At 43.3% G+C, this 23422-nt stretch overlaps 1 protein-coding gene across 1 annotated transcript in view; it reads left to right on the forward strand.

Annotated features, from left to right (window-relative positions):
• The window catches only part of mms19 (MMS19 homolog, cytosolic iron-sulfur assembly component), an 81032-nt gene that overhangs the window by 35516 nt on the left and 22094 nt on the right, over positions 1-23422 (forward strand). Inside the window, exons 14-17 of the mRNA XM_080205943.1 lie at positions 1901-2059; positions 5199-5354; positions 9022-9121; positions 18835-18937. Coding sequence (XP_080062069.1) covers positions 1901-2059; positions 5199-5354; positions 9022-9121; positions 18835-18937 — 518 coding nt within the window. The remainder of the gene's footprint in view (positions 1-1900; positions 2060-5198; positions 5355-9021; positions 9122-18834; positions 18938-23422) is intronic.

The following is a 23422-nucleotide window of genomic DNA, read 5'->3' on the forward strand; positions in this document are numbered from 1 at the left end:
TTACAACTTGACATTCTCAGCACTTTTCTAATACTTAAGAGGCTTATAGATCGCCAACTATTAGCATACAGCTGCAGTCATTGTTTCCGAGTGTAAACATCATGCACCACCTTTTCAGTAAAGCAGTCGCTTATTTTGTGTAGCTAAAACAAGTGCAATGTGCATAAATGTTCTTTCTGTTTGCAAAGAACAGCGCCCTGTGTATTAATGTATGTAGCTTTCAGTACACACAGATGTGCCAATCTTAACCAATCCTAAATTGGTTGTCAGCTTAAGTTTTAACGCACAGGATCATTTCGCAAGTGTTGTCAAATCACAGAATCAGATCTACTGTTGGACACTGTTTTGAGTTTTGCAATCATGGCTTGGTTGAGTACGGTCAATATCTTGCCTCTTGCGAACAGAAAAAGGGGCATGGTGCAATCTGCCCGTCTTTGGGACTGACGGCCTACATATACCCAACATCTCTGGCACTGAAATTCATACACCACGTTATTCATTTGTGATAGGCAGAAAGTCATTTTGACTTGATAGAAGCATTTTGTTCTGACAGATACCACTCGTGTTGCTACTGCATGGTAAGGATAATTTAGCATGGCCAATTCACCTAACCCATACATCTTTGGACTGTGGGAGGAAACTGAAGCACCCGGAGGAAACCCACGCAGACAAAAGAGAATGTGCAAACTCTAAGGCCACTCAAGTCCAGAATTGTACCCAGGTCCCTGGTACTGAGTTTGCAGTGCTAACTGCTGTGCCAGTGTGTTGCCAATGTCCATTAATGGGTTTGTGTGATATACAGAGTGAAATGATCTGATCAGGGTAGCCTTTATCCCGCAGGATGTCCTTGAAGTATCCTATATCAGCATCAAGCATAGATGGTGTGTTAATGTCGTGGCCCTATTGACAAGGTTGCTGATAAGGCCAATCTTGTCTTGCATGGAACTGTAAGAATCTCAATGTGTGGGTTGACCAGTGAAGATAGACTTACAGTCGACCATGGTAGAGAAGCCTCAGGAAATTCAGTGCAGGATGCACCCCATTAAAACATGCAAGAAAATGGTTGTATGCTGCTGCAGATTTAATTTAGCAAATGTATCATCCACATATTAGAACTATACAAAGAATAGGAGGTTCGGTATCATTCCATTGATGACACGTTTCTCATGGATCCCAAAAAAGATATTTGACCTAGAGGGGATCCTATGGCAACACCATCTATTTGGGCATACATGATATCCTTCAAGCTGAACTAACTGTGCGCTGAGCAACTGTGGTGAATTCATAGGCTCAGAGAATAATGATCTACACACAACAGTGCTGGGTGTAGATCATTATGATACAGTCCTGCAGCAAAAATATCCATGGCTTTAAGTGGAACAGTGGTGACTATGTTAGCAATGTCAAATGAGCATATGGGCACAGAGTTGCTATCGATAAACAAATCCTGAATGCTTTTCACAAATGTGCTGTGTATCTGGAAAACGTGTTTGAAAATGTTCAAAACAATTCACCTTTGATCTTTGCAAACAAAATATTGCACCTGTTTTTGCACCAATATTTCGGCTATTCGGTGGATCATTCCTCAGGACAATGCATTAACCAATCACAGTCAAGCTGGCTGGTTTAAATTTTCAAACAATGCTTTGCAGTTAACTGTCAGTCATCATTAACTGGTGTATTCTCCATGACTGGTGTATTCTACCAATCGGAGTTCACTTGCCAACCAATCAGCATTCACTTCTCATATAGTTGTTGTTTCCCCTAACACTGGTATTCTTAGAGTTGTCCTGATGAATGCAAGATGAAAAGGTTCAACAAAATATCTTTTTAGTGCAATGTTCAAATTCTATTCTACCAAAGGACTATATTTTAGTTATGAATGCATTGATATTTCCAGAGCCGATGGAAGTGAAGGATGGCAATGAACATCTTGCACAGCCTGGGAACAGTCTGCATCAACGCAGTATTCAAGCTCTGGCTGCCATCTCTACGCATCCCACTATAGTGAAGAGAACAGTCCCCGTCCTTCTGCAGCATCTGACCAATTTACAGAAAGGTGAATCCCACAAAAGTAATATGCTTCTCACCAAAGGGTTGGTGGGAAGGGAGCATGCTGAAGTCTGAGATGTTTTTTGCCAAACTTAAGCTCAGGGGAGGATATTAATGGAGCTCCTCAAAGCCAGTAGCATCTGTTCAGCTGCAATTAGATTTATGAAACGCTCTGTCCAACTGAAATTGATGTCTGGTTGAAGTAAGCTTTATAATTGGGGCAGGGGTAATTATGATGCGATTAGGCAAGAATTAGGGAGCATAAGATGGGAGCAGAAACTGTCAGGTATGGGCACAAACGAAGAATGGAGCTTTTTCAAGGAACAAATACTGCGTGTTCTTGATAGGTATGCGCCTGGCAGGCAGGGAGGAAATGGCGGAATGAGGGAACCATGGTTCAGAAAGGAGGTTGAATGTCTTGTCAAGAGGAAAAAGGAAGCGTATGTAAGGATGCAAAAACGAGGTTCAGTTGGGTCGCTTGAGTGTTACAAGATAGCTAGGAATGGGTTAAAGAAAGGGCTTAGGAGAGCCAGGAGGGGGCATGAGAAGTCCTTGGCAGGCCAGATAAAAGAGAACCCCATTTATTTCTCTTATGTGAGAAATAAAACAATAACCAGGGTGAGGTTAGGGCCAGTCAAGGATAGTAGTGGGAACTTGTGCATGGAGTCAGAAGAGATAGGTGAGGCGTTGAATGAATACTTTTCTTCAGTGTTCACTAAGGAGAGGGGACATGTTTTTGAGGAGGAGTGCATGATACAGGCTGATAGGATGGAGGAGGTAGATGTTCTGAGGGAAGATGTATTCGCAATTTTGAAAAACCTGAAGGTGGATAAGTCCCCTGGGCCAGGTGGGATACACCTTAGGATATTTTGGGAGGCAAGGGATGAGATTGCAGAGCCTTTAGCTTTGACCTTTGGGTCCTCACTGTCCACGGGGATAGTGCCAGAGGACTTGAGAGTGGCATATGTTGTAGTTCTTTTGAAAAAAGGAAATAGTAATGACCCTGGTAATTATACGCCAGTTAGCCTTACTTCGGTGGTCGGTAAGTTAATGGAAAGGGTCCTGAGAGATAGGATTTATGACCATTTGGAAAGATTCAATTTAATCCGGGATAGTCAACACCGTTTCGTGAGGGGTAAGTCCTGCCTCACAAATTTGATTGAACTCTTTGAGGAGGTAACTAAGCGTGTGGATGAAGGTAGAGCAGTTGATGTCATATACGTGGATTTTAGTAAGGCATTTGACAAGATTCCCCATGGTAGGCCCATAAAGAAGATAAGGAGGTGTAGGATAGAAGGAAATTTGGCCAATTGGATAAGTGACTGGCTGTATCATAGAAGACAGAGGGTGGTGGAGGGAAAATTTTCATACTGGAAGCCAGTTACCAGCGGTGTACCACGGGTCAGTGCTGGGGCCTCTGCTATTTGTGATTTTTATCAATGACTTGGAAGAGGGTGCTGAAGGTTGGGTTAGTAAATTTGCTGAAGACACCAAGATTGGTGGAGTAGTGGATGAGGTGGAGGACCGTTGCAGGCTGCAAAGAGGCATTGATAGGATGCAGAGTTTGGCCGAAAAGTGGCAGATGGAGTTTAACCCTGATAAGTGTGAGGTGAATCATTTTGGTGGGACAAACTTGACTGCAGATTACAGGTCAACAGCAGGGTTCTAAGGAATGTAGAGGAACAGAGAGATCTTGGGGTTCATATCCACAGATCTCTGAAGGTTGCCACTCAAGTGGATAGAGCCGTGAAGAAGGCTTATTAACAGGGGGTTTGAGTTTAAGAGCCATGGGGTTATGCTGCAACATTGGTGAGACCACATGTGGAATATTGTATGCAGTTCTGGTCACCTACTATGAGAAGGATGTGGAAGAATTGGAGAGAGTGCAGAGGAGATTTACCAGGATGCTGCCTGGTTTGGAAGGTAGGTCTCATGAGGAAAGGTTGAGGGAGCTGGCGCTTTCCTCTTTGGAGCGGAGGAGGATGAGAGACAACTTAATAGAGGTTTATAAGATGATGAGAGGGATCAATAGAGTTGATATGCAGAGACTATTTCTTTGGATGGATGTAGCTGTTATTAGAGGGCACAACTGTAAGGTTCATGGTGGGAGATATAGGAGGGATGTCCAAGGTAGATTCTTCACTCAGAGAGCGGTTGGGGTGTGGAATAGACTGCCTGCTGTGATAGTGGAGTTGGACACTTTAGGAACTTTCAAGCGTTTGTTGGATAGCACTCCAGGATTATAGGGAGGGGATAGCTTGACCTTGGGATTGGACATAGCTGAGCACAACATTGAGGGCTGAAGGGCCTGTACTGTGCTGTAATGTTCTATGTTTCTAACAGAGGAAAAGGCAGCGATACTTTGGGGACTGCTAATGAACAGGGTTGGAGAGAGACCAATAAGTAAATTAGAGGTGGAGGTCAGTGGCCTGGTATTAATAACTATCTCAAAATTAAGATTAATACTTGTCAAACTGCAACAGTGTGTGTGGCTAGAGGGGCCTAAGAGTGAACAAGCTATGATGATGCACAATTTGGTTGTTTTGTTTTCTCCTTCATCTTCCCTTAAAGTGTCAGTTGTGATTCGGTGCGTACCACTCTTACTTCAGTCAGAAAGTTGTGGGTTTTAGCCCCATTTCTGGACTTGAGCACAATCGAGGCTGATAGTCCAGTACCGTACTAAAGGAGTGCCACGCTGTCAACCAATTGAGACATTAAACAAAGGCCCAATTTGTTTCTTCGGGTGGATGCAAAAAAAACTGCATTGCATTATTTTGAGGGAGAGCAGGGGAATTCTCCCTGGTATCCCTCAATCAAAGTGAAAGCAGATTACTATATGACTTTGTATTGATTGCCCTGTTTTCTATATTACCATAATGACTACATTTCAAAAGTACCCCATTGGCTGTAAAACACTTTAGGACAGGCTGTGGTCATAAATGGCACCTTCTAAATGCAACTTTTTTTCTTTCCTGCTCCTGTAGTGCAGAAGTACCTAACTAAATAACAAATCAATGGACTTTGGGGAGGGGGAGGAGGGTATACTGTACCCTACATAGTTATACCTTACAAACCATGACCCAGTGGCACTTAGGTTGGAGCTCCACTATCAGAGCACCTAATAGCAGTGACGTTTTGTCTTTCAGGGAGTTCAGGCATTGAAAGCGACATGGCCATCCTGACCTGTCAGAGCCTTCAGCTGGTGGCAGACCACTGTCGGGATGTTGAAGAGAGCAGCCAGTACTTTCACCAAATGGTGATCCCCTGTCTGCTGGGATTAGCCATCCAGGCAGCTATGCAAAGTAAGTGTTATCTCACACCCAAACACAAACCAGCAATGTGAAGCATCCCACTCGACACTTTCTATCAGAGCAGGGAACGAAACTGTTTACTTTTCTGATAAATTATGACTTCCAATTGTGTTTAACATTATTGTACAAAACAGAACAGCTGCTCTTAAATATGAAGCATGCTCCTCCTTGATTCAATTGGAGGAGGTTTTCTCAGAGTTGTGCACTTTTCCCAACTACCTTCCCTCTTAGTTTTTCAAGTATTTTATTCACTGTCCTTGGTCAGGTATTTACCGAAATGAATAAATGGAGTAGACTCCAAACCTCATGTAATTTTTACTCACACCTTGAACTAACATTTCTTCTCCCAGGCTTTCTCCCATTTTTACTTTTATTTTCTCCCTGACTGTTATCTTGAATATTTGATCTGTTCAAAATCTTTTCTTCCTATTTTGGGTTCCAGTAGCAGATCATCTAGCTTATCACTGGCTGGAAATCTAATCAAGGACTTTGTTGATCTGCAGTTTGTTACTTATATTTGTTGGAATTAATGTCCTGTTTGTATTTTTCTACAATGTCTCATATCACTTGTATTCTGTGTCTCCCTCTCTCAAAATCAGATCTAGACCATTTAGCATAGTTAGGATTTAATTCCTCATCCAAAGGCAACTAGGACTAGGCATTCTGTCCTGTGAAAAAGCATATTATGGAAAAACATCATGCTTTGAACAATCTTACAAATGGCAAAGCCAGGTTCCAGTTCTAGCTCTAGGTTGCAGCTTCACCTGAGTCAGAAGGTTGAGAGGTTCGTGCTCCACTCTAGAGGCTTGCATGTCTAATCTAGGCTGATACTCCTGGGCAGTACTGAGGGAGTGCTGCGCCATAGTTCTGTCTTTAGGATGAGAGAGACTCACCCTTACAGTTCTGTTTTTAATTAAGTGGTTACATGATTACTTTAAGAGCTGATCACATGATTTGATGGTCATTTGGGTGTTGCACATGCTACTGTTTTACTTGGTCTGTACTCTTGATAGAGAACGTTTCTTTAAATAGGCCTGTTGTTAGTTTGAATTTACGTGTCAAAATCACACTTTCTTTTTGTGTAAAGCCCACAGTTAGGACATTACAAAGATAAAATTGTTTCGTTGAGAACATCAAGAAAAAAGATCCTAAGAAGAAGAAGAGGCAATTGTGGATCTTCACACTTTGAACATGAGAAGGCCAGGGAGAAGTAACAACAGAATGAAAGATTGAAATGCCAGTGCAGAAAGACCAAGTGAGGAAAAAGCGCTGTGTGGTTTAGAGGATTTTTTTTCCTGATCAAAGAGAGAGATTCCCAGCAGTATCTGTCATATTTGAAAATAAGGGATGCTTTTCTGTGTAGCTGTGGTTGTTTGAAAGAAAATCAAGTCAACGGTCACCAGATTGAAAAGGGAGTACTGGTAAGACAGTAAAATTAAAAAAAAATATTCTGAGCAGTCTCGAGTCACCAGTGCCTGCAGGTCAATTTGGATCCATGGGCTGTTTCGATGAAGAAAATGAATCATGCAGTGTTTTCAGTATTTTGTACAAGCAAATAAAATTGAAAATAAGTTGCTTGTACCAGTTTATCTCAGTACAATAGGAAATAAAATCTTCAATTTGCCCTGGAGCTTGGTTCATCCAACAAAGCCAGGAACCAAGACTTACAATGCCTTGAGAAAAAATCCTTGAAGAGCATTATGCTCCAACGCCACTAATCATCGTGGATTGGTTCTGGTTACACGGAAGGAATCGCGTGGAAGGTGAAAGTATTGCTCAGTTTGTGGCAACATTAACAAGGCTTGCACAGCATTGAGAGTTTGGTGAGTCAATCAAAGAAACTCTTCAAGACCGTCTAGTTTGTGGAGTCTAAAATGAACATGCTTTGACTTTAAAGACAGCAGTAGAAATCATAGTGTCATTGGAACTGGCTGCTATAGAGACCTCACAATTTGATGCAAGAATGAAGATCCATAAGTTGTGTACTGTCCATAAGGAGTCAAAACAGTAACAACCATGTCACAGATGTTCCAAAATGGGCATTTGAGATAGTGAATGCTGGGTGTCTATTGTGTGGAATCCCAGTGATCATTCTCCTAATCTGTTTGGAAGAGTTCTTGAACAACTACATGAAGGACATCCTAGTACATCCCAGGTGAAGGAATTAGCACAGTTATTTTTGGCAGACAGGTCTGAATGCTCAGATTAAAGGAAAGATGGGACAGTGTCAGTCAAATGCACAAATAAGAAATACACCACCGTTGTCTTCTTTACAGCCTCGGAGTGACCTAAAATGCCATGGTTTTTATTGTATGTAGATTTTGCTGGACTGTTTGAGGATTAGACAATCTTAGTCACAGTTGACCTATACCCAAAGTGGAAAGAAGTTGTTATCACAAGACCGACGACAACTGAACAAACCATTGAAAAATTGGACAAAATGTTTGCAAGGTTTGGTAAACCAGAACTATTGTTTGTGAAAATGATTCCCAGCTTACTTCATGCATTTGAGGTTTATCTCAAAATAAATGGTATGCAGCATATACAATCAGCACCTTATCATCCATCAACCGATGGGTTAGCTGAAAGATTCATATAATCATTGAAACATTCTTTAAAAGTTTCAAAAGGGCAAGGTTCATTTGCACTTCATGAGAATAGGTTTTTGGCATCTGATAGAAACATTACTCATACGACTAGCGAAAGTTCACCTTCATTATTACTCTTAAAGAAAAGATTGAAAACTACATTTGATTTATTATTGCCTCCAGAAAATTCAGAAATAGTAGTGTGTTAACTGCAACCTCAAGGTGCTAGATGAGAAGTGGGGGCAAAACAGTGCTCATTTCAGCAAGGAGATTTTAGCAAAAACAGGTCCAATTTCTTACACGGTTCAAACCGAAGATGAACTAGTTTGGTGACACCATGCTGAACAATTGTCATCTCAAAATAATTTCTCAGAATCCTCTTCAGAAGCCCCAGCTTCTTTAGTCCCTAGTATTGTGAATACTGTTATGAAGACCTAGTTGAATCTGATTGGCCTGATAATTGCCTCTCAGCTACTTTACGACATGAGAATGATGCAGAATTAGTTCCAAAAGAAGAAGTGTCTACTGAAGTTCCAAATCTTACTAGAATCAAGGACAGCCTAATTTTAGAATGTAGAAAAGGAAATAGATATCCTCCTGATAGACTTTCTTACTGACTGTGTATGATGATTAATGATGCATTGCATTGTGTCCGGAATATTATTGATCCTTTGCATAACGTCGTAGTAATTTGTTGTCATATCCACAGAAGCGAAGGGGGATGAATATTGTATATTGAAGTGGTTGCATGATTATGTTAAGAGTTGATCACGTGATTTGATGCTGATGTCATTAGGGTATTACACAGGTTGCTGTTTTACTTTGTTCGTACTCGGTGCATAGAACATTTCTTCCAATAAATCTGTTTTTAATTTGACCATACGTGTGCAAGCTCATGTTTTCTTTTCACTGAAGTTTACAACCCCTAACATCATTAGGACACTGTAAGTTCTCTTTCTATTTTAGTATAGTTGGTTTGATCTGAAGGGAGGGAGATAGTAATAATAGGGAATGAAATGATGAAGAAATGTGCATTTTACTGACCAAACTCTCTCAAATGTCTGACCTAGATTGTGGCTCTGAAGTCCTGCTTGGTATCCTATGTGAGGAACAAGTCATCACGGCATTGGGAACAGTGATCAGCACTGCCTACGGTCACAGCCAGACAGAGTAAGTTGCTATTCTTTAAATTAGGTATTGGTGATCAGGAAATAGCCATCTTGCTCATTAAGCCTGCCTGACCCAACCATGGCCAGGTCATCATTACCATCCACTTCTTTCTTGCCCGCCCCTTACAACCATGTAAATTCCCATGAGTGATGGGACAACGCATGGCCAATAAGAGTAAAAAATAAACCAGGAGATCATGTCGACTAAATATTATCTGTAAAGATGTGAATTGAAACATACAAGACCGTAAAGGAGCTCGACAGGATGGACATTGAGAGGTTTATTCCCCTGGCAAGGGAACCTAGAACATGAGGGGTACTGATTCAAGATGTGGAGTCTATCATTTAGGATAGATGAGAAATTTGTTCATTCAGAGGGCTCTGAATGTAGGAACTCTCTATTCTGGAGAGCTGTGGTGCTCCACTTGAAATATATTCATGGCTGAGATCACTAGATTTTCGGTGTCTCAAGAAACATGGGCAGGAAAATGGAGTTGACACAGAAGATCAGCCATGATATTGAATGGTGGAGCATACCCAAGCACCCATCTGGTGTACTCCTATTTCTGATGTTCTCATGTAAGATGCAATCTCTGTCCCAGTCAAAAAATGGTGCTGTTTATTTTTTGTTTGTTACTATTGAAAGTGAATCTGATGAGTGAGTGAATCGTAAATGCTGTAATTGATATGTTTTCCCCACAATTTTGGGGCCTCTTGTTTGTTTCATTTTAGTTGAGATTGCAATACCAAGAAAGACGAAACAAAAATCATGCAAATGAATGAAGTGGGCAGTTTTGCATGTTAAACTTTCAGTGAGGGGGTTAAACATCAGTCAGGTGAAGATCCCACACTATTCAAAGAAACCAGGTAGTTTGCCCAGTATCTTGGCCAACATTCCTCCCTTGGCAAACTGCACCAGAAACTTAGGAAGTGGCCATTCACCTTGCTTGCTGCCTGTAGTCGCTTGTGCTGCATAGCAAGCCATTGTACTCCTTCAGCAATTAATGTTTTTGAATCTCTTTGAGACATTGTGTAGGACCTATTCAAAGTGTCAACTGTTGCACTCTTGCTTTTGAGTCAGAGGTTTGTGGTTTCAGAAGAAAACGGGCTTGTCTTTCCTTTTGAAGTCCCAAAGCACTTTGCAACCAACGAAGTACTTTTCAAAATGTAATCACTTGCTGAAATGCAAGGAAATAAACAATCAATCTATGAATAGCAACATCTCACAACAAGTACAATTTGATAATTGATCTGGAGGAGGGAACCGAGTGTAGGGTGTCGAAATTTGCTGTTGACACCAAGATTGGTGGAACGGCAAATTGTGTGGAGAGTCTACAGAAGGATCTAGATAGGCTGGGCGAATGGGCCAGGAAATGGCAAATGGAATTTAATGTTGGCAAATGCGAGGTGGTCCACTTTGGTAGGAATAATGGTAGGAAGGATTATTACTTACGTGGCGAAAAACTGCAGCAGGCGACGGTGCAGAGGGACCTCGGGGTCCTTATGCATGAGTCGCAAAAACCCAGCTTGCAGGTGCAGCAGGTGGTCAGGAAGGCGAATGGGATGCTGGCCTTCATAGCGAGGGGGATAGAATTTAAAAGTAGGGAGGTCTTGCTGCGGCTGTATAGGGCATTGGTGAGGCCGCAGCTGGAGTACTGTGTGCAGTTTTGGGCACCGTACTTACGCAAGGATATTTTGGCCTTGGAGGGAGTGCAGAGGAGGTTTACTAGGCTGATACCGGAGTTGAGGGGGTTGAGCTATGAGGAGAGGCTGAATAAACTAGGCTTGTACTCGTTAGAGTTTAGAAGAATGAGGGGAGATCTCATTGAGACGTATAAGATGATGAATGGGATGGATAGGATAGAGGTGGAGAGACTCTTCCCGCTCAGAAAGGTTAGTAGGACTAGGGGGCGCAGCCTCAAGATAAAGGGGGGGCGGTTTATAACAGAGTTGAGGAGGAACTTCTTCACTCAAAGGGTGGTGAATCTCTGGAATTCTCTGCCCGTTGAAGTGGTGGAGGCTACCTCGCTAAATATTTTTAAGACGCGGGTTGATGGGTTTTTGCTAAGAGAGGGGATTGAGGGTTATGGGGAGAGGGCGGGAATGTGGAACTGAGCCATGACAGATCAGCCATGATCTTATTGAATGGCGGGGCAGGCTCGAAGGGCTAGATGGCCTACTCCTGCTCCTATTTCTTATGTTCTTATAATGACCAGATAACCTGTTCCTGTGATGATGATTGGGGATCAAATATTGGCTAGGACATTTGAAGTAGCTCTTAAATAGTACCACAGCATTTTTTATATCCACATGGAACAGTTGGTACTAGAATGTCAGTAAAGCATTTGACGAGTTCCCAAATGGCAGACTGGTACAAAAGTTAAAATCGCATGGGCTTTGGGGTGGACTGGCTAGATGGATACCGGACCGGTTTGGTTATACAAGTCAGAGTAGTGATGGAGGGATGTTTTTCAGACTGGTGATCTGTAGCTAGTGGTGTTCTGCATGGTTCAGTGCTGGGACCTCTGTTATTTGTAGTATATATAAATGATCTGGAAGAAACTAGGTGGGCTGATTAGTGAGTTTACGATGACATGAAGATTGATGGAATTGTTGATGCTGTCAGGGATTGTTGTAAGATACAACAGGATATAGATTGGCACCTTGGGCACAGAAATAGTAGTTGGATTTAATCCGGACAAATGCAAGGTGATGCATTTTGGAGGATCAAATTTCGGTGTGAATCATACTGTAACTGGGAGAACCCTTAGGTATGTTGACACCTAGAAGGATCTAGACGTGCAAGTCCACAGTTCCGTATGAGTGGCACGACAGGGTGCCAAGGTGATTCAGAAGGCATATGGCATGCTTGCCTTCATCAGCGGGACATTTGAGTACAAGAATTGGGAAATCATTTTGCAGCTATATAAAACCTTGGTTAGGCCGCATTTGAAGTATTGCATGCACTTGTGGTCACAGAACTACCAGAAAGACGTAGAAGCTTTGCAGAGAGTGCAAAGAAGTTCACCAGGATGTTGCCTGACCTCAAGAGTGTTGACTCAGAGGAGAGGTTGAATGAATTAGGATTGTTTTCACTGGCAAGGTGGAGGCTGAGGGGAGACCTGATAGAGGTCTACAAAGTTATGAGAAGCATAGACAGGGTGAATAGTCAAAGGCTTTTTCCCAGAGTGCAAGTGTCAATTACAAGGGGTACAGCTTCATGGTGAGAGAGGGGAGTTTAAGGGAGATGTGTGGGGGACGTTTTTCACGCAGAGTGGTGGGCGCCTGGAATGCGCTGCCAGAGGAGGTGGTGGAAGCAGGCACATTAATAACACTTAGGCATCTGGATGTGTACATGAATAGGGAGGGATTAGAGGGATGGACCGAGCAAGAGTAGAAAGTTGTTTTTTTTAATTTGGTTAGGGCATCATGATCAGCACATGCTTGGAGGGCCGAAGGGCCTGTTCCTGTGCTGTACTTTTCTTTGTTTTTTGTTAACCATTTTTTGTGCTGGAGTGTGACTTGAACCACGGCCTTTTGATTTGGACAAGAGTGCTACGAACTGAACTATGGTTAACGCTCAACCGCACCTCAGAGATTTGAACCCCAGTCCAGGCTGGCACCTCAGTGTTAAAGGAGTGCTGCACTGTCAGTTGTGCTATCTTTCAGACAAATGAGACCCCACCTGCCTTTTCATGGATGGAAAAGATACCACAGTACTATTCGAAGGAGAGGAGGCTGCCCAATATTTATACATCGCTATAACAAATGATAAGAACATAAGATATGGGAGCTGATGAAGGCCATTAAGCCTCTCGAATCTGCTCCGCCATTCAGTAAGATTATGGCTGATAAATGTGGCCTAAGCTCCACTTTCCTACTTGTCCCCCAAAATCCTCAACTCCCTTGCAGATCAAAAATCTGTCGAACTCAGCCTCACTGTTCTCTGGGATAGAGAATTATAAAGATTAATCACAATCAGTAGGGGAATTTCACAGTAACTTCATTGCAGTGTTAATGTAAGACTTACTTGTGATTAATAAATAATCTTTAACTTTTAAGTAGAGGTGGTAGCATATTGGTAATGTGACTGAACAAGGAAGAACAGAATGCACTGGGAATATGGGTTCTAATCCCACCACTGGCAGTTAATAAATCTGGAATGAAAGGACAACCTCCATCATGAACCTTACAACCGTAGAGGTGATGAGGAAATCAACGGCAATGTTGTAAAAATCTTTTCTGGTCCATTAATGTCCTTGAGGAAAGGAAATCTGTGGCCTTGCATGGTCTGGCCTACATGTGACTCCAGTCCCTCAGCAAAGTAGCTAACACTTGTATGCCCTCAGAAATTTCTAAGGAAGCCACTCAGTTCCTAAGGAAGAAACTCTTAAATGGGAGACGTCAACGTGAAATCATGCCTCCTAGTTCTAGATATCCCCCATGAGCCAACATTCTGTCGTCCCCTGAAAATCAATATTTATCTCATTCATCTAAACTCCAGTGAGTACTATCTGATCATTAATCACATTGTAACTTGAGAGCTTGCTGTTCACAAATAGGCAACTGCGTCTCCTACATTTAAACATTGACTGCACTTCAGAAGTATTTTGTTGCCTGTAAAGACTTTGCAGATGTCCTCATTGGTCAAGGGTGCTATATAAATGCAACTTTTTTCTTTGTAAATAAATTTTCTCTGGCTTCAGAAAATCAATGTGAAAGCTTAAGAATTTTTGGCCATTCCACCCAACATCCTTACAGATAGTTATTACCGATCTATCTTTTCATCTTTCAGTCCCTTCTCCCTCATGCAGTGCATGTGAATTGTCCTTTAATTCCCCATGCTGCCAACTCCATTGTCATTCTCTATTGACCTTGTCAGCGATGTCCACATCTTACGAATCAAAAGTACTTATTCACGAAGATGAGTGGAAAAGCAAATTGCGCGGAGGGTGTGGAAAGTCTGCAGAGGGATCTCGATAGGCTGAGCGAGTGGGTGAGGACCTGGCAGATGGAGTATAATGTCAGCAAGTGTGAGGTTATCCACTTTGGCAGAAATAAAAGTAAGAGGGATTACTATTTAAAGGGCGAAAAGCTGCAGCATGCTACGGTGCAGAGGGACCTGGGGGTCCTTGTGCATAAGTCACAAAAACCCAGTCTGCAGGTGCGGCAGGTGATCAAGAAGGCGAATGGAATGCTGGTCTTTATAGCGAGGGGGATAGAATATAAAAGCAGGGAGGTCTTGCTGCAACTGTACAGGGCACTGGTGAGGCCGCAGCTGGAGTACTGTATGCAGTTTTGGTCGCCGTACTTGCACAAGGATATTTTGGCCTTGTAGGGAGTGCAGAGGCGGTTCACTAGGCTGATACTGGAGATGAGGGGGTTGGACTATGAAGAGAGACTAAATAGACTGGGTCTGTACTCATTGGAGCTTAGAAGGATGAGGGGGGATCTTATAGAGACGTATAAGATAATGAAAGGGATGGATAGGGTAGCGATAGAGAGATTCTTCCCGCTTAGAAAGGATAGCAGGACTAGAGGGCACAGCCTCAAGATAAGGGGGGGTGCAGTTTAGAACAGAGTTGAGGAGGAACTTCTTCACTCAAAGGGTGGTGAATCTCTGGAATTCTCTGCCCGTTGAAGTGGTGGAGGCTACCTCGCTAAATATATTTAAGACACGGGTAGATAGGTTTTTGGCAGACAAGGGAATTAAGGGTTATGGGGTAAAAAGTGGGAAAGTGGAACTGAGCCACTTCAGATCAGCCATGATCTTATTGAATGGCGGGGCAGACTCGAAGGGCTAGATGGCCTACTCCTGCTCCTATTTCTTATGTTCTTATTCCACGGAGTTGTATGAGTTTTGAATGAAAAGTTCCACCTGAATTTCCCAATGCAGTTTTGAACCTTTATCACCATGAGCAAATAGTTTGTTTCAGCTTTGCTGATCCATTTCCTCCTCATGAAGTGTGGTAAAGATTCCTCTCTTTTCTGGGCCAACCTGTAATTCCAGAAAGCTGGAGTTATCTTCACTCCAGGAGCTGATGAGACAGATTCTAACTTTCAGAGGATTGGGCTATTGCAACAATCATTCTGCAGAAGGGGAATGAAAACAGGAACATTAATTCCTTCACCAGCCTCCCTCTCATTTACATTTCCACACCTCCCCAAACTGCCCCTGCCATGAGTCACTCAGTTAATCTTCAGGGCGACACGGTAGCACAGTGGTTAGCACTGCTGCTTTACAGCTCCAGGTCCTGGGTTCGATTCCTGGCTCAGGTCATTTTCTGTGTGGAGTTTGCACATTCTCCTCATGTCTGCATGGGTTTCCTCCAGGTACCCCGGTTTCCTCCCACAGTCCAAAGATGTGCGGGTTAGGTTGATTGGCCATGCTAAGAAATTGCCCCTTAGTGTCCAGGGATGCGTAGGTTCGAGGGATTAGTGGGTATAATATGTAGGGATATGGGGGTTAGGGCCTGGGTGGGATTGTGTTCGGTGCAGACTCGATGGGCCGAAGGGCCTCTTTCTGCACTGTGGGATTCTATGATCTATGATCTGTGACTAAGTGATACAAACCATTAAGTCCCAGACTGGATTCCCAGTCTCGATTGTCACTTCTTGGCCAGTGTGGCAAGGAGTTATGGTTCTATGTACAACTTGCTGGAGTGACATCAGGATAGATCAGGAAAGGTTTGGTCCATACTTCTTGCTGACCTGCATTGGCTCCCAGTAATGCTCATCCACGTGTTGATATCCTCTATGGTGTGAGGATCTATCTTAATAATCTTGTCCACCTCTACAGCCTTTCAACATGGCTGCGTTCTACCAGCTCTGCTCCCTGTCCATTGCCAACTCCTTCACTTTACCTTTGGGAGCCCTGCCTTTCGCAGTCCAAGCCCCCTCAAGTTCCACTCTTTTCAAGGATCTTCCTTAAAATTGAACCTTAATGTCTCCCCCTTTTGACTTGGTGTCAGCTTTTAACTGACATGCCTGTGAAGCAGTTTGAAGTATTTTGTTACATTAAAACTAATGTAAACATAAATACAAGTTATTGATGCCTTGGGAATTTCCTGATCCCGTTCACACACTCAGCTCACATTCTGAAAAGCTCTTGTGTGAATGTGGAAACAGAATGAAATTAAAGGTCTCTGTGTTTCACTTGTCCTGCTCCTGCTCCTACCCCCACCTGACTCAGCCAGTACTCATCACGTGTACTCATTGTGGTGAAGTGGTTGCCTGCGTCATTTGTACTTTCTTTCCAGTAAGTGTTTGTGTGTCCACAAGAAGCACAAGAGATAATCGGAGACAAAACTCAACACTTTGAGTAAACAATGACTGGAAGACGAGGGGATTGGGAGTTTAGAATCCTCGTATAAACGCACTTCCTTCCGAATCTGTAAAGGAGTATGTAGATTTCCAAACATTGGAATCAAACATTGGGACAGACTATTCCTTTCCTGTTTCTTCCTTCCAGTGGAATCAATTATTCTCTGCTTCCTGTTTCTCTCTTCTGGAAAAGCTGTGGCTTCCAACCCGTCTGCACCCTGGAGATTCCTTGTCCTTCACCCTGGCTCACCCCCGAATGACTGATGTGCAGTGATGTCAGGAGCATGCAAAGTTTCACCCCATTGGCATGGTTCTCTTGTGCTGCTGTTTATCATTGAAATATACAGCACAGGAGGAGGACCTTTAGCCCATTGTGCCTGTACTAGCTAATTGAAACAGCTAATTAACCCCTCTTCCCTGTTCCTTCCCCAGAGCCTGATTTTCTTTTTCCTTCAAGTATCAATCCAATTCCTTTTCTAAAGTTACTGTTGAACTGTTTCCACTGCCCTATTAGGCTCCAAAGTTCAGCTCACAGGAACTTGCTGCATAAAATACTTCTTTAAAAATTCTTCTAATTTCTCTGTTTTTTCTGCCAATTATCAAAAGTTGACAACGGGGTAGTTTCCCTCCTTTCAGCTTTGAGAGCTTCAGTTCCAATCCCACTGCAACAGTTTGAGAATTTGATTTCAGTTTTTTAAAAACTGATATCAATAAGTGTGAAGCTGTTAGATTGTGGATAAAATCCCAGTTTGTTAGTGTCTCTTAATGGTAAAATTGCAAAGCTTGGAGATGCAGAAGGATCTGGGTGCCCTAGTACATGAACCATCAAAGATTAGTTTGTAGACGTACCAAGTAATTAGGAAAACGAGTGGAATGTGATTGTTTTAATGCTTCAGTTATACAGGGCATCGGTGTGGCCACATCTGGAGTACTGTGTACAGTCTGGGTTTTCCTATTTAAGAAAGGGTGTATATGTGTTAGAAGCAGTTCAGAGAAGCTTTACTAAACTAATATAGGAATGGGTGGGTTGGACATGCTAGGCTTGTAACCACGGGAGTTGAGAAGGGTGTGAGGTCTTTGAATGCTTAAGGTGGAGGTAGAGAGATTCTTGCTAAATAAGGGGATGATAGGTTACGGAGGATTAGACAGGAGGTTACGGCCAGATCAGCCATGATCTTTTTGAATGGTGGAGCAGGCTCAAAGGGCTGAGTGGCCTTCTGCTAGAGTTCATATGCTCGTATGTAAACATGCCCCATCTCGACCTTATAGGTGACTCTAGTCCATGCAGAGCTGGGCCGAGAGGTCCCGGATAGAGTTTAATGCGGAAAAGTGTGAGGTAATTCACTTTGGCAGGAATAACAGATGTGTAGAGTATAGGGCTAACGGTAGGACTCTGAATAGTGTTGATGGACAGAGGGATCTAGGTGTATGTATACATAGATCCCTGAAAGTTGGGAATCAAGTAGATAAGGTTGTTAGGAAGGCTTACGGTGTCTTGGCGTTTATTGGTAGGGGGATTGAATTTAGGAGCCGCAGCGTCATGTTGCAACTGTACAAAACTCTGGTGCGGCCGCACTTGGAGTATTGTGTGCAGTTCTGGTCCCCACATTATAGGAAGGATGTGGAGGCATTGGAGAGGGTGCAGAGGAGGTTTACCAGGATGTTGCCTGGTATGGAGGGGAGGTCCTATGAGGAGAGACTGAGGGATTTGAGGTTGTTTTCGTTAGAAAGAAGGCGGCTAAGAGGGGACCTTATTGAAACATATAAGATGATTAGAGGTTTAGATAGGGTGGACAGTGATAGCCTTTTTCCTCGGATGGAGAAAGCTAGCACAAGGGGGCATAGCTTTAAATTAAGGGGTGGTAGTTATAGGACGGATGTCAGAGGTAGGTTCTTTACCCAGAGGGTAGTGAGGGATTGGAATGCCCTGCCTGCTGCAGTTGTAAATGCGCCTAGTTTGGGGGCATTTAAGAGATCCGTGGATAGGTTTATGGATGGAAAGGGATTGGTTTAGGTTAGAGGGTCATTGCTTTTTAATTGGTTGGCGCAACATCGTGGGCCGAAGGGCCTGTTCTGCGCTGTTATGTTCTATGCCAACATGGCTGACTTCCCTTTGAAGTGACCTAGTCTGTCAGTGCATTGTATCACATCGCTCGCAGCAGTTGTAGAAGGTTCACAGATATTCGGGGATGGCGATAGATGCCAGTGTTTTCAGTAAATCCTCATTCCAAGAGAACTGTTTTTAAGCCTGAAACGTTAAAAATTGCAGGACAGCCGAATTATCATTTTGTGATTGTGCTGATTATCATTTGAATCTCATGCAGTGTGTGTGTAGAAAGTCTTTTAAAAATATTTGTTTTCTTTCCCTTCCCCCACTCAACCCCTTCTTAGACTAGCTTCCAGAACAATCTCCCAGGTTGTGGCCTTGTATCTCGATGGGGATGTCTCCTTCTTGCCTGAAAATAATTTTTCCAGAAAGTTCCAGCCTTTCCAAGTGAGTAACTCTTTTGCTTTTCTTGTTGATGGTCAGAATAATTCAGCACAAAAGGAGGCCATTTGGCCCAGTGAACCTGGGCAGCTTCACCCCTACTTTTCACCCCATAGATTTTTTCCTTTTGGAAGTTAACTGTTGAATCTGATTGCACCACCCACTGCGTTCCAGATCATCATAATTTGCCTTTTAATGGTGTTTTTTTTAAAATCCTCACATTTCCTCTCATTCTTTTGCCAATTACTAGTATCTGCCTGAAGAAATACTGCTCTTCTCTCCGACAGGATTTCTGTCTCACTTTTTATGCCTTCTAGCTTTGGCAAAGGGTCATCGATGGATAGGATAGAGGTGGAGAGACTCTTCCCGCTCAAAAAAGACAGTAGGACTAGGGGGCACAGCCTCAAGATAAAGGGGGGGCGGTTTAGAACGGAGTTGAGGAGGAACTTCTTCACTCAAAGGGTGGTGAATATCTGGAATTCTCTACCCGTTGAAGTGGTGGAGTTTGCCTCGCTAAATATTTTTAAGAAGCGGGTTGATGGGTTTTTGATAAGAGAGGGGATTAAGGGTTATGGGGAGAGGGCGGGAAAGTGGAACTGAGCCACGACAGATCAGCCATGATCTTATTGAATGGCGGGGCAGGCTCGAAGGGCCAGATGGCCTACTCCTGCTCCTATTTCTTATGTTCTTATGTTCATCTGGACTCAAAACATCAGCTCTTTTCTCTCCTTACGGATGTTGCCAGACCTGCTGAGATTTTCCAGCATTTCCTCTTTTGGTTTCAAATTCCAGCACCTGCAATAATTTGCTTTTATACTCATATCTGTCTTCTCTGTTTAGAGACCTTCTGAAAGTGTTTTGCAAGGACCAAGCTGAGATTTAGTTCCACTGCTACCTGGCATCAAGGGGCTATACTGCCTATCTGAACAGTTCATATTGGCTAGTCCATTCAACTGTCATGCCATTGAAACCCAGCCTGACATCCACATATGCAATTCAGGTCACTTTTAGTTGTGTGCTCTTCAAATAGTTCCCTGGGATCTTTAACACTGAGCTATTGGAGCAGGTAGATGGGACCTTTGTTTATCCATTCATTGCAGTTTTAATGGCTAGAGTTAAAGCAAAGAAACAGGAGAGTGTCAGGAGGGGGCGGCATGGTGGCACAGTGGTTAGCACTACTGCCTCATAGCGTCAGGGACCCGGGTTCAATTCCAGCCTCAGGTCTCTGTCTGTGTGGAATTTGCATGTTCTCCCTGTATCTGCGTGGGTTTCCTCCTGGTGCTCCAATTTCCTCCCACACCAAAAATGTGCCGGTTAGGTGGATTGGCCATGCTAAATTGCCCCTTAGTGTCAGGGGACCAGTTAGAGTAAATGTTTAGGGTTATGCTTGGGTGGGATTGTGGTCAGTGCAGACTCGAAGGACTGAATGGCCTCCTTCTGAACTGTAGGGTTCTATTTAGGCTTTTGAGCTTGTTCCACAAGTCTGTGCAATTGTGGCTGATCTGTATGCCAACCCATCTACCTGTCTTTGACCCCCGATACCTTTACCCAATATAAACTTACTAGTTGAGAGATTTGTTTGCTCCTGAACATTTGCAACTTTTTGAGTTCCAGATTTCCACAACTGTGTTGACAAATTGCTTCCCAGTTTAATCCTAGGTGGCCCAGCTCTCTGAAGTTGAGAGCCTTCGTTAGGCCCCACTTGGAGTATTGCATTTTGCTCAGCCTTGTTCTGGATTCCTCTTCCACCAGAGGAGGCATTTCTCGCCACCTCCTGATTGAAATCCTTTTATTTTAAACACTTCGATTTAATCATTCCTCAATCTTTCACCGTTGAGGGAATACAAGCCTGGAATTCAACCCATGTAGCTGTATGATCATTCTGGTGAATCTGCTGTTTATCTGCTCCAAGGCTTGCAGCGCAGTGTCTGAATACAGTGACACCACATGGGATCTAACCAAGGCTCTACATAATTAAAGCACTCCTTTAAATTCCAGTCCCTCAAAATAAAGGCCACCGCCTCAGGTGCAGGAGTAGACCTGTTCCTTATATATCTGAGTTTGAAGAGTGATGTTTTAAATGAATAAAGTTAACTTTGAAGAGCTGTGCAATTGATCTGAAACATTCACTAACATTTCACCAGCACCATCAGGGGGTGCTTTCTGGAACTGCATGTAAAGCACATTAATGTGATGTTAAATTCAGATGCGCATTTCACCTCAACAAGCTGTTTCCAGCCCTCCAGATGGCTTTTACCCAGTGGAGAATCTAGGATTAGGGGGTCAAAATCAGGGGCCAGTCATTTAGAAGTTATTACGTAGATTTTTTTGCAGCACAAAAGCAGGCCATTTGGCCCAACAGTTGTGCTGCCTGCGATAAGATATTCCTTGACTCAGGGTTTGCATCATTGAAGTGCCTCAGAGAACTGTGGATGCTCAGTCATTGGGTTTATTTCCCCTTCTAATGGCAGTGTGGTTGTAGCTATGCACATGGACTGCAGTGGTTAAGAAGGCGGATCGCTATCACTGTCTCAAGGGATGGGCATCAGATGCTGGCCTTGACAGCAATGCTCACATTCCATGAAATTATTTTTAAAAATAGATTTTTGGAATCAAGGGATAATGGGAATAAGACAGGAAAGTGGAGTTCAGCCTGATCATATTCAATAGTGGAGTAGTCTTGAGGGGGCAAATGGCCGACTCTTGTTCCTATTTCCGTACTGCTCAGTGCCCAGGTTTGAACTTTGCTCTGTGCTGAGTCTGCTCACTTCACTTGGGGTGGAGGCAGGAGCGGCGTTAGGGATGGAAGGGAGCCAATAAACATTGGTCTTTCCAATGATATTTCCACTGAATTCTATCAAAAAATGAGAGTGTGAACAAAGCCAAGTGCAGCTTCTCCAGTTGAATACTCTGCTTAATGTTATGCCGTCAAAGCTCAGGTGATAATTGGCCACTTGGCTAAAATACTGAAATTACTCACTGCCCCTGGAGCCTTAATTGGAAAAGAGACATCATGCTCGAGAACTGAGGGGTACCAGACATTTCTGAAAGAGAAAATTCTCCTGCCACTATCCCTACTTCAGGCAGGGTTTATTCCGTTCTGCATTATGTGACTTGGTTGGAGAACTGCACCCAAGGCTGTACACCAGTGACTTTATCAGCAGTAGGTGGGAGAGAGTAGTTGGTGAGTCATTGGCTGAGTCTTCATTTCCCTCCTGTGACATTCCTTGCTTTGAAGGTCTCTGCTTGCTAGCTCCCTGTTATAGTCTTGCTCAGGAACTAAGAGCTGGGATTCATTACTCCAGCCCTCACCCCACCATCCTGATAAACCCCATAATTGAGGGCCTTAAATACCATTATTCCTATGAGACTCATCTCCACACTCCATGGCCTGGGGGTCAGCTGCTCCATCTGCAACTGGATCCCACACTTCCTGTCCCAAGACCACAGTCAGTAAGAATGGGCAACAACACCTCCTCAACACTTCAGCACCTTGCTATATATACCCCTTACATACCTTTCACTGTGTGGTCAAATTCCCCTCCAACTTGATTTTCAAGTTTGCTGATGACACCACCGTAGAGAGTCGGATCTCAAACAATGATGAGGCAGAGTACAGGAAAGAAATAGAGAATCTGGTGAACTGGTACAATGACAATAATCTCTCTGTCTGTCAACAAAACGAAAGCGGTAGTCACAACTTCGGGAAGTGCCTTGGAGGGCATGCCCCTGTCTACATCAAAAGCACTTTCCTGAGGTAGGAGCAGCACTCTGAAAACTTGTGATTCCAAATAAACCTGTTGGGCTTCAACCTGGTGTTGTGAGACTTCTTACTGTACATCAATGAGGATGAAGTAGAAATGGTCGAGAGCTTCAGGTTTTTAGGTGTCCAGATCACTAACAACCTGTCCTGATCCCTCCATTGGATGCTATAGTTAAGAAAGCTCACCACGCCTCTACTTCCTCAGTAGACTTAGGGAAATTTGGCATGTCTGCCACATCTTTCACCAACTTTTACAGATACACCATAGAAAGCATCCTTTCTGGTTGTATCACAGCTTGGTATGGCTCCTGCTCTGTCCAAGACCACAAGAAACCACAAAGGATCATGAACAAAATCCAGTCCATCACTCAAATCAGCCTCCCATCCATTGACACTGTCTATGGGGTTTGCGGCTGCCTCGAAAGCAGCCAGCATAATGAAGGACCCCACACCCCGGACATACTGTCTTCCATCACCTTCTTTTGGGAAAAAGATACCAAAGACTGAGATCACATGCCAACCTACTCGAGAACAGCTTCTTCCCTGCTGCCAATAGACTTTTGAATAGACCTACCTAGTATCAAATTGATCTTTCTCTACATCCTAGCTATGACTATAACACTACGTTCAGCACTTTCTCCTCTATAAACAGTATGCTTTCTGTATAGCACACAAGAAACAATACTTTTCATGTATACTCATACATGTGACAACAAATCAAGTAATTT

This window comes from Carcharhinus amblyrhynchos, chromosome 17 (genome assembly GCF_965287045.1).
Source record: "Carcharhinus amblyrhynchos chromosome 17, sCarAmb.v2.hapA, whole genome shotgun sequence".
NCBI lineage: Eukaryota > Metazoa > Chordata > Chondrichthyes > Carcharhiniformes > Carcharhinidae > Carcharhinus > Carcharhinus amblyrhynchos.